At 33.5% G+C, this 10,610-nt stretch overlaps 1 protein-coding gene across 1 annotated transcript in view; it reads right to left on the reverse strand.

Annotated features, from left to right (window-relative positions):
* Positions 1–10,135, reverse strand: part of LOC126513497 (zinc finger protein 43-like) — a 60,525-nt gene extending 50,390 nt beyond the window's left edge. Inside the window, exons 1-4 of the mRNA XM_050161905.1 lie at positions 9,526–10,135; positions 8,934–9,029; positions 3,899–3,981; positions 2,414–3,259 (exon numbers count right to left, since the gene is read on the reverse strand). Of these exons, the coding sequence (XP_050017862.1) occupies positions 2,414–3,259; positions 3,899–3,981; positions 8,934–9,029; positions 9,526–9,559 (1,059 nt within the window). The 5' untranslated portion in view covers positions 9,560–10,135. The remainder of the gene's footprint in view (positions 1–2,413; positions 3,260–3,898; positions 3,982–8,933; positions 9,030–9,525) is intronic.
* Between the last annotated feature and the right edge of the window lie 475 nt (positions 10,136–10,610).

Consider the following 10,610-nt stretch of genomic DNA (forward strand, 5'->3'; position numbering starts at 1 on the left):
GGGAGGCGGGGAGGAGGCAGAAATTTTTTTTCAATAAAAAAATTATATTAAAAATAAGAAAAAAAGTTAGAGGATTTTCTCAACTGTGTCCTTTGGAATTGTAGGGTATCAGGTCTCATTTTGACATCCATGACACATTTGGTGCAGTTTGTGTATGGTAGATGATAAAGAGCAGAGTTTTATTGTCTGCATGCTGACAACAATTTTCATAATCAGCATATCTGAGACAGTATCTCAAATGCCAACATACATATGAAATACAAATATGTGTGCAAAGTAGCCCAAGTGTCACACACATATATTCTGCTTACCAAGTGACCATGTTGAGGTACCCAGGCATGTGGTAATACGAGGTCAAGCTTTGACCACTCAAGCTAAGTCATGGCAACCACTTGCATTACAATACATTTTTTCCCATGCCAGCATATGCGTTTATATAATTGATCAACTTGCATGGGTACACTACATCACCACTCAAAAGCTTGCATTTACTTTACAATACATTTTCAACAGGACTTATAACCTGGCTCAAGTACTCTAGATTTTGTGGTCATTTTCTTGGGTCTCAGACTCATTTCTTACAAAATGAAATAATATTTGGAGTGTTCCATAATATCAGCTTTGAGTGCCTTTTTAGTGATTACATTTTTTCCAGCTCTAAATTTTTCAAATGCTGCAAAGGAAGTGGGAAAAAATATGCTATGGTCATTGAAAACTAAGACATCCCAGGTACTGTGGATGCTATAATGATAGATATGACTGAAAATTTATCATACACATACATGCTGAATCACTCATAAATATGCATACTTATCATAGTGAGATCACTATGCTGAATCACATATATGTGTGCATGAGTTTGTGTGTAATTGTTATCATTGCACTTCATGTAATAGATGATTCAGGGAATGAACTTAGATATCCACAAATATATCTAAATATATGGATAAAGAAAACATAATACGCATAAATAATGCAAGATAATCAATCAATGAATAAAATTGTAGAAAAAATTACATAAGTCTCAAGTAAATTGTTGCAACTATGTATCATTAAGTCAAAGAAATAAACAACTCTCCAAAATACAAATAGCACACGTCTTCTCTCATAAATGGAATCTTGAAAAAATATAAAAGGAGGATGAAAAATTTGCAGAACTGTGAGGGCAAATGTTTTAGATGGAGGGAGTATAACAAGGAAACAAGGGGGTGTATACAAACACATTCCTTATTTTATATAATTAAAATGTACAGAATAATAAGATTAATTTTGTACTTACGATATCCTACCTCCAACCCTACTATATACCACAATCTGTATTCTCTTTCAAGTTTATGTCCTTTATTCATGCATTGCTATTTTTATACATAAATTTGTATATACATATGTTCCTAAATACAAGGAGAGGAATCCATGCGATGTTACAATTCTATATGGTTTCAGGCATGTCCATTGGTTACTGGACAATCAGTTTATGTGTTTCTCTCTGGAGAAGGCCACCTCTCCCACTCCCTGCTTTCCTAAATGACTAGAGTTCTTTGTTTGATGTTTTTGCCTTGTAATTTTTCCTTGTCCAGTTTTCCATGCCCATTGATATCTTCCATCTACCTCACACTGATTTGAACCACAATTATACAAAGTTTAAAGTAATCTATGTAGTGTGTCATTCTCTGACGTACCAGTTTATCCATGGAAGTGTTCACACTTATGATACTCTACTATTAGAGAATAGACTATCAGAAAAAAAATGCAATAAAAATGGGATAAAATGCAACAGTTTTGTTGCAAAGTCAGAAATTAAAAGACATGAATTTTAAAACAAGCTAATATTTATTGATGAATCACAAAAAAATCACAGAAAAATAAAGTTTATATAGAGTATAACCTCATTACATAAACAACCATATTCCAAGAAATTAAATGTGCATCAAAATCTAAACTAGTTTGAGATTGGCTGTTTTTATCACACATTATCTTAACATACAGTCAAGAAATGTTATTGCTCAATTTACTCCTACTAGAAATGTTTACCTATTTATAGTAATTAATTCTTGAATAGCATGTTTACAATGATGTATAAATTCTGTTTACAACAAATGTTTGATGATAATAAAGTTCAAATCTGGACACAATGTTTCTAAATTCCTAAGAACTGCATAGCTTTCTAAGTATTGACTAAGATTTGAAAATTAATTGAAGGATGTGAGTCTGTGAAATAAATTGGCTAATGAATGAAGATCTGTACAATGAATTAAAGTGAGGTATACTAAGAAATTTCATGAAATGTACCCATTAAATACATTTTGTGATGCTTTCTAAGACTTGAATTTGTGTGAAAGGACTTGTCACATTCTATACATTTGTAAGGCTTGTCACCAGTATGGAGTCTGTGATGAGTGTGAAGATGTGAGACCTGGGTAAAGGACTTGCCACATTCTTGACACCTGTAAGGTTTCTCACCAGTATGGATTCTGTGATGAGTGTGAAGAGTTGAGACCTGGGTAAAGGACTTGCCACATTCTTGACATCTATAAGACTTCTCACCAGTGTGAATTCTGTGATGAATATGAAGATTTGAGACCCAGGTAAAGGACTTGACACATTCTTGACATTTATAAGGTTTTTCTCCAGTATGGGTTCTGCGATGAGTGTGAAGGGCTGAGGCCCAGGTAAAGGACTTGCCACATTCTTGACATCTGCAAGGTTTCTCACCAGTATGAATTCTTTGATGGTTATGAAGATTTGAGGCTCTGGCAAAGGACTTGTCACATTCTTGACATCTGTAAGGTTTCTCACCACTATGAATTCTTTGATGAGATAGAAGCGTTGAGACGCACGTAAAGGATTTGCCACATTCTTGACATCTGTAAGGTTTCTCACCAGTATGGATTCTGTGATGAATATGAAGATTTGAGAGCTGGGTAAAGGACTTGCCACATTCTTGACATCTATAAGGTTTCTCACCAGTATGGATTCTGTGATGAGTGTGAAGGGCTGAGGCCCAGGTAAAGGACTTGCCACATTCTTGACATCTGTAAGGTTTCTCACCAGTATGGATTCTCTGGTGAGATTGAAAGTTTGTGTGACGGATAAATGACTTGCCACAATCTTTACCTTTGCCTGCCTTCTCTTTGGAATTAATTATCTTATGCATAGTGGGGCATGCATATCTGTTGAAGCACTTTCCAAATTCTATATAATTGTTTTGTCTCTCTTCATTTTGATTGTTTATATAATGCCTCCCTTGTTTCTGGTTATGCTGAAACAAAAAGAAGTTGTGTTACAAACAAAATCATCCTTACAATTATCATGTATGTATTGGCTATTAGGAAAAACAGACTTCTTCTATCAACTTATATAATGAGAATAGACTTACTGTGATTTGATTTTTGAGAATTTGTCCTTTAAGAAGAGGATTCTGGAAACTATTCTTCCAAGAGTTACTAGGAAATGCTTTAATAACATGATTGAATGTGTAATGTTTCTCATGACGGAAAATTCTGATATATTTTCATTCTCATTTGATTGAGAAAAACTTCTCACGTTTATCTCACAAATAGCTTGTCACAAAATGTAAATTTGGTGAGAAAACTCTAATGAATGTTTAATAGAATACATGTTATTCAGTTTTTAGTTTTTTAAATATTCTTTGTAGAGAAAAATGCTTTAATATTTATTTGTATTTTTTTTTTACTGAGGAAACTGCTTCTGAAATTGTAAGCGATCTAATGTGAAATATTTTTATATAAGGTAGAAATTATTGACCTTTATTTCTAGTACAACCCAGGATGGCTGATGAATAGAGATTGTTTTAATCATGACATAATCCATTCTCTGTTCTTTCTTCACCAAATATTGAAATCACCCCTAAATGTAAGGTTTTAAAGTCACTACTTACAGCTATTCCTGATACCAACTTCTGGATACAATCTTGTCTATTCTCTTGTGAAAATAAGTCTTGTGTTTGATGAGAATATAAAACTGGAAGAAAGACAAATGTTATCTGAATTAGTATAGTTAGGTGAAACCTTTTCAAAAATATAAGTGACACAATTTTATATATATGTAGACATATATGCAAGATGGCATAGTATATAAAATAAACTTCAAATCATTTATTCTAATGAAATAATCTTAATGTAAATGGATAGAATATCTTTTATAACACATATTAAATACATTATAAAAATGGTGAGGAGCGGATGGAGGGAGAACACGAGCAAGGATGTCAGGACTACGTGGGGTGCACTCACCCACTGAGACAGTGGGGCTGATCTATTGGGAGCTCACCAAGGCCAGGTGGACTGTGACTGAAAAAGCACGGGATAAAACCGGACTCTCTGATCATGGTGAACAATGAGGGCTGATGAGAACCAAGGACAATGGCACGGGGTTTTGATCCTATTTCATGTTCTGGCTTGGTGGGAGCCTAGCCAGTTTGGATGTTCACCTTCCTAGGCATGGATGGAGGGGGGGGGACCTTGGACTTTCCACAGGGCAGGGAACCCTGACTGCTCTTTGGACTGGAGAGGGATTGGGAGAGGAGTGGGGGGAAGGGGAGAAGGGTGGGAGGAGGGGGAGGGAAATGGGTGGCTGGGAGGAGGCAGAAACTTTTTTTTTTCCCTTTTCTCAATTAAAAAAAAAAAGGATTGAGTTTATGTTATCTTAGAGGTTCCAATCACAATTTTAGAATAATAAACGAGATTATGGTGGTTTGAGTGAAATGATCCCATATAATCAGATACTGAACACATAGTCTAATGTTGGTGGATATTTTTTGGTAGGATAAAGAGTATCAACTTACTGGATCACCTATGCCCTTGGACACTGGCTTTAAGAATTTTAAAGCCTTCTAATAACAACAGTGAGCTATCTACTTACTGTTGTGATTCTAGATGGGACCTCTCACTGCTGCTCTAGCCCCTTGCCAACTGCTACCTCTGATTCATCGTCATGGATCTTTCTTCTATATATTGCCTTTTTCTTGGAATTTTATCACAGCAATAGTTAATAAGTAACTAATACAAAGACTATAACCCAAGTGCAAAAAATTACACTCATAAAATTGCATTATATTAATAGATTTAACACATCTGTACAATCCCTTGAAATAAAAAATTGAGTAATATTAATAAATTAGACAGAACATTAATTAATAAGGAAAGAACAAATGATGATCTGGAAACAGTTACTTCTAGCTGGTCTATAGACAATCATGTATACCCCAAGGAAGACATCCATAAAATATCAAACATCAAGGAAATTCACTAGGACTGATCCTTTTTATCTGAGATTTATTTTCTCTTTTTCTTATACAGAAAATAGATGCTTTCATAAAATATATTCTATAACTTTTTATCCCTCAAATGCCCTGAGATCATCCTGATTTTATTTATGTCTGAATTTTCCCAATTTCATTCACTTCTTCGAAAATAAATAGGCATCTAAAGAATAACAATAAAATAATATAAAAAGAATCAAAGAAGTCAGATAGGATCAGAGAAGAATGGGAAATAAAGAAAAAGTATTTATAGAGAGAAAGACAAATATTAGTACCCAGAAAATTGCATAAAACAAAGCAAAAGAAAACTCTAGAAGGTGTAATGTACATAAAGATTCTGTATGGTCAAAAATAAAAATAAATAAATTCCCAAACTATACATTATAGGGGGAAAAGAATGTAAAAAAATTCCATTGAGTTGTGTTGGTGATATACTTCAAGTGCTAGTTATGGGGAATTCCTGTAAGTGTTACTTTTATCCCCACTGAGAATCACTTGGAGAAAATTTATTTGTTCTGTGGGGACTCATGGTCTGTTGGAAACAGCTTAGGTAAGATTAGGATTAAATGCTCTCATTTTTCAAGTGCATTTTTCTAGATGTTTTTACAAAATGAATGTAATAGATGAGTAGACATAAGTTAGTATCTACAATTTTATTTTTTGATCAATATATCTGTTTTTAGCCATACCATTATTATACACAACCTAATTATTATAAAAAATGTAGTATAATTTAAAATTCTGAATGGTATATTGTTTATAGTTTTATTTTTCATAGTTGTTTAAGCTATTGTGAGGTTTCTGTTTGTTTGTATATACATATGAGGCTGAAAACTATGTTTTTGGGATCTGAGAAGAGTTGTGTTAGAATTTTGATAGGGTTTTTCACTGAATCAGTACATTACTATATCAATTGACCCATCCTTGAGCATGTGTATTTTTGTATCTTCCAATACCCTTTTTCATTCATTTCTTCAATGTCTTAATGTTTTTATAAAGGTCTTTAACCGTTTCAATTCAAATTATCCAAAACTATTTTTTGAGGTTATTGTGAAAGGCCTCATTTCCCTGAATTCTATTTAAGTCTATTCTCATTTGTATATAGGAAGGCTACTGCTTTTTGTTAGTCAATTTTGCATTCCTATCCTTGGTGAAAGTGTTCCTCAGTTGGACAAGTTTCTTCATAAAGTTCTTAGAGTCTTTTATACAAAAAATCATAGCATCTGCATATAACATTCTTTTGATTTGTTTCTTTGCTATTAATCACTTCTAGATCTTCTTTATTTGTGTTCTTGTTCAAGCTAAGATTTCAAGTACTGTATTGAATACATATAAAGAGATTGAGTACACTTGCATTGTTCCCTTTTTTAATGGAGAGGCTTTGAATTCTCTCCATTTAGTTTTATGTGAGCTATACACTTTCTGAGAATTGAATCTTTTAAGTAGAGGTATATTTCTTGTACCCCTAATATCTCCAAGACTTCTGTCAAGAAGGGGTGTTAATATTGTCAAAGGCTTTTCTGCATCTAATAAGATGAACTTCTGGAATTAGACTTTAAGTTTGTATAAGTGTTAGATTATATTTATTGATATTTAATTTTTCATCTATCACTACATGTCTTGACATAAAGCCTATGGTAGATTATCTTTTTGATATGTGCTTGGATATAGGATGTAAATATTTTATTGAGGACTTTTGTACATATGTTCATAATGAAATTGGCATGTATTTCAGTTACATTTTGGCTGTATATGCGGTTTAGTCATGAAGGTAGCTGTCCTCATGAAAAGAATTTCACAGTGTTCTGCAGTTTTTATTTTGTAGAATAATTTGAGGAGTATTCATGTTAATTCAAGAAGCATTATTAAAAGATAGAAGGTACGACCTACTATCATTATTCTGCTGAGTACTAAAATTATTTTTAATGTCCTATTGATTTACCCACAGACTGTTGCATCTCTAAGCCTCCATTTCCAAATGTCTGGCAGAATTTGACAACTAAAGGTGACTCACAGGTGGACATGGTCCAAACAACAAGAAAATATTTAATTTTAATGAGTATGTTCAGAGCAAACTTATTTCATGGACTGTTCAGAGCTCTTTCTGGACAAAGTGATAATACATAACAAGGCAGGAAGTCATGAATGACTATAAAAAATAGTGTTTTCTGTACACAACATGACAGTTGCCCATATAAACTGAAGTAATTAGGATAGAATGTATCAGACATGAGCAATCCGAAACCAGATTAAAATACTTGGGAGACAATAAGAAGGGGCCTGGATATCCATGCCTTGCTGAGAAGCTACTATTATCTTAAAGATACTTGGAGAAAGGAAATAATGTTGTTTTTAAGTATGTTCAAGTTCTTATTGTTCAACCATATTGTAGGCCACTTAGTCTCAACACCCAGAATTTTATTGGAGTTTCTGATTGAACTCTGTGAATATAAAAAAAAGAAGCAGAAATAAAAAACCAAAGATGTCTGGAGGAAGTGGAACATGGGAAGAGTGGAAGGTTGAATTTGGTCTAATGACACTGCAAGGTATTCTTAAATCACTAATAAAAGTATCAAAAGAAAATATTGTGAATATACAAATTCGTTTCTCCAAACAATTTCCAATACAGATATAAAACACAAAGGAAAACAAGTGCATATACAACATTTATGTGAAAATTAACATTTAAATTTTGATATGCAGAGGTTAGTAGGTGAAATTAAATTAGACCAATAACATGTATGGCCCTACAGAAGTCTTAATTCCTAAAGAATATTTTGCAGAAATAGAAAAATTTACATTTAAGTTTTATAGTATCTGACACAAAGAATGAAATCTACAATCTTCCAAAATGAATACAACTATAAGACTTATATTTTCTGATTTTATGTGAGACTACACAACAGTGAAAACCATGTAATTCTTTCATGAGAGCAGACAGACATGAACAGGCACAGAGCAATACTCCTTCAAACATTGTGAAACTTTTTAATGCTAATTTTCATTTCAATATTGTTTATCTCAAGGCCTGGTGGATTTCAAAGATAGACCAACAAATCATTTTACTTCAGCTTTATACCATAATTTAATTTACTTATTCAAAATGAATTTTAGGTCATTTTATGTGACTGAGACTTATAAAGTAATTTGGGATAATCATTCAACGTGAATTTTTACATAATTTTTGGTAGAAATATTTGTGCATTTGTTACAGGGAGAAGGAGCCTTTTGTTCCAGCTGCCTGGATAGTTTACACCCGAAATAATCACATAGAAACTAAATTAATTAAAACACTGCTTGGTCATTAGCTCTAGCCTCCTATTGGCTAACTCTCACATTTTGATTTAACCCATTTCTATGGATCTGTGTTCACCATGAGGTCCTAGCTTACCGGGATAGTTTCAGTATGTCTGATATGGCATCTCCATGGTGGCTCTCTCATTCTGACTCTGCTTTTCTCCTCCCAGAATTCAGTTCTGTCTTTTTTGCATACTTAAGTTCTGCCCTATCAGGCCAAGCAGTTTCTTTATTGATTAACCAATGAAAACAATACATAAACAAAAGGACCTAATATACCATGCATCCCGCTTCAGGGCAGAATTTCTCCATGCCCTAGGTTTCCCATGTGTGCCAATACTTCATTCTGGCTTACCTTGTTCATTGCCTTCTGTCTCTCCTATGTTCACATTCCAGGGCTCTTTGTCTTGTTCAAGAAAGCTGATCAGGTCTGGTTTTGGCACTGAAAGACCTGCATATTGGAAGAGACCTATGACCATAACTTGGGATAACAATAAAACACATGGATCTCTCAGAAACTACCATACTGATTATATAAGATGGTCTATAATTTAAAATTCCAAATATGATTTTCTTATTGCTATCTCCAAATATTTTAACACACTCAAAAGCATTTTTGTTAATATCGTATACCTTGAGTTTCTTTGTAAATAACAACTGGATCAAATGCAAATACATTATTAATCATTAAGATGCAAATTAATATATATGATGTGTCTGAAAAGTAAAATGTATTATGAAAGTTTGGATGATGAATGTCATCTCCAGTAATCAGGAATACATTGACAAGATGAAGTTACACAAAACATTGTGTTCTACATAATGAACTCCAAGATTTTTATTGAATGGCAAATGAAAGTGAGGCAGACAATTCAGACATAGATGTAAAACATACTTGTAGGAAACAATTATAATAAAGAAGGAATCTTGAACGAAAAATGTCTCACCCACAGAGACCATGTTACTGTAGTTCTCCAACATGAATTCCCTGTACAAAGCCCTTTCTGCAAAGTCGAGGCAGTCCCACTCATCTGGAGAGAAATCAATTGCCACATCCTGGAATGTCAAGATTCCCTGTCATGAAAAGAAAAAGTTTATCAAGTGCCCACGTAAAATTTTCTTTACCTAGACTAAGGATACAAGAGTTCATCCCAAAACTTGATGTGTTCTTGCTTAGCATTATTATAAAAGACATACTCCAAAATACAGTCTATACTAAAAATCCATGTGCTGGAAATATTAAATCAAGTAGGACAAGTTAAGCTGCAGATCTATGGGATAAATTTGGGTATGTGAATGGGAGGCAGATTATCTTCATGTGAAGTTCCAGACTTCACCCGTGCCCTTAATTATCTATCCTCATGGCAAATTTTTCTTTAGAAACCACAGGTTGAAGAATCATGAGCTATAAAGTTGCAACCCTGCAGGCATACACTGTTGTCAAATAAAAATATGTCAACCATAAAATGTGTAGCAAAGGCAGAATTTCCATATCCATAAAGAAGCAGAAATTCTTACTGCATATGATTCTAATGACATCAACAGTGGAAGACTTCAATTACCTACTTTCCCCAATGGACAAATAAAGCAGACAAATCCTAAAAGAGAAATAAGAAGACTAACAGATAAATAAATCAAATGTAATTTACAGACACCTAAATATCATTCCACCCAAACACAAAAAACATTATACCTTCTTCTCAATACCTCACAGATCCTTCTCTAAAATTGATCACAAATTTGGTAGCAAAGTAAATTTCAACAGATACAAAAAAAAATGGAGTAACCCCCTAGATCTTATTGGACCACTGTGGTTTAACATTAGAATTCAACAGTAACACTAATTTCTAAAAAACCCACTAACACGTGGAAAATAAACCACTCCAGGGTCTCGGGAAACTATAAACAAAGAAATCAAAGACTTCCTAGAATTCAACAAAAATGAACGCATAGTGTACCAAAACCGATGGGACACTATGAAAGCAGTGCTAAAAGGATAGTTCATAGCATTAAGTGCCCACATAAAGAATGT

Source organism: Alexandromys fortis, unplaced genomic scaffold (genome assembly GCF_014885135.2).
Source record: "Alexandromys fortis isolate MF-2015 unplaced genomic scaffold, M_Fortis_MF-2015_v1.1 scaffold_118, whole genome shotgun sequence".
NCBI lineage: Eukaryota > Metazoa > Chordata > Mammalia > Rodentia > Cricetidae > Alexandromys > Alexandromys fortis.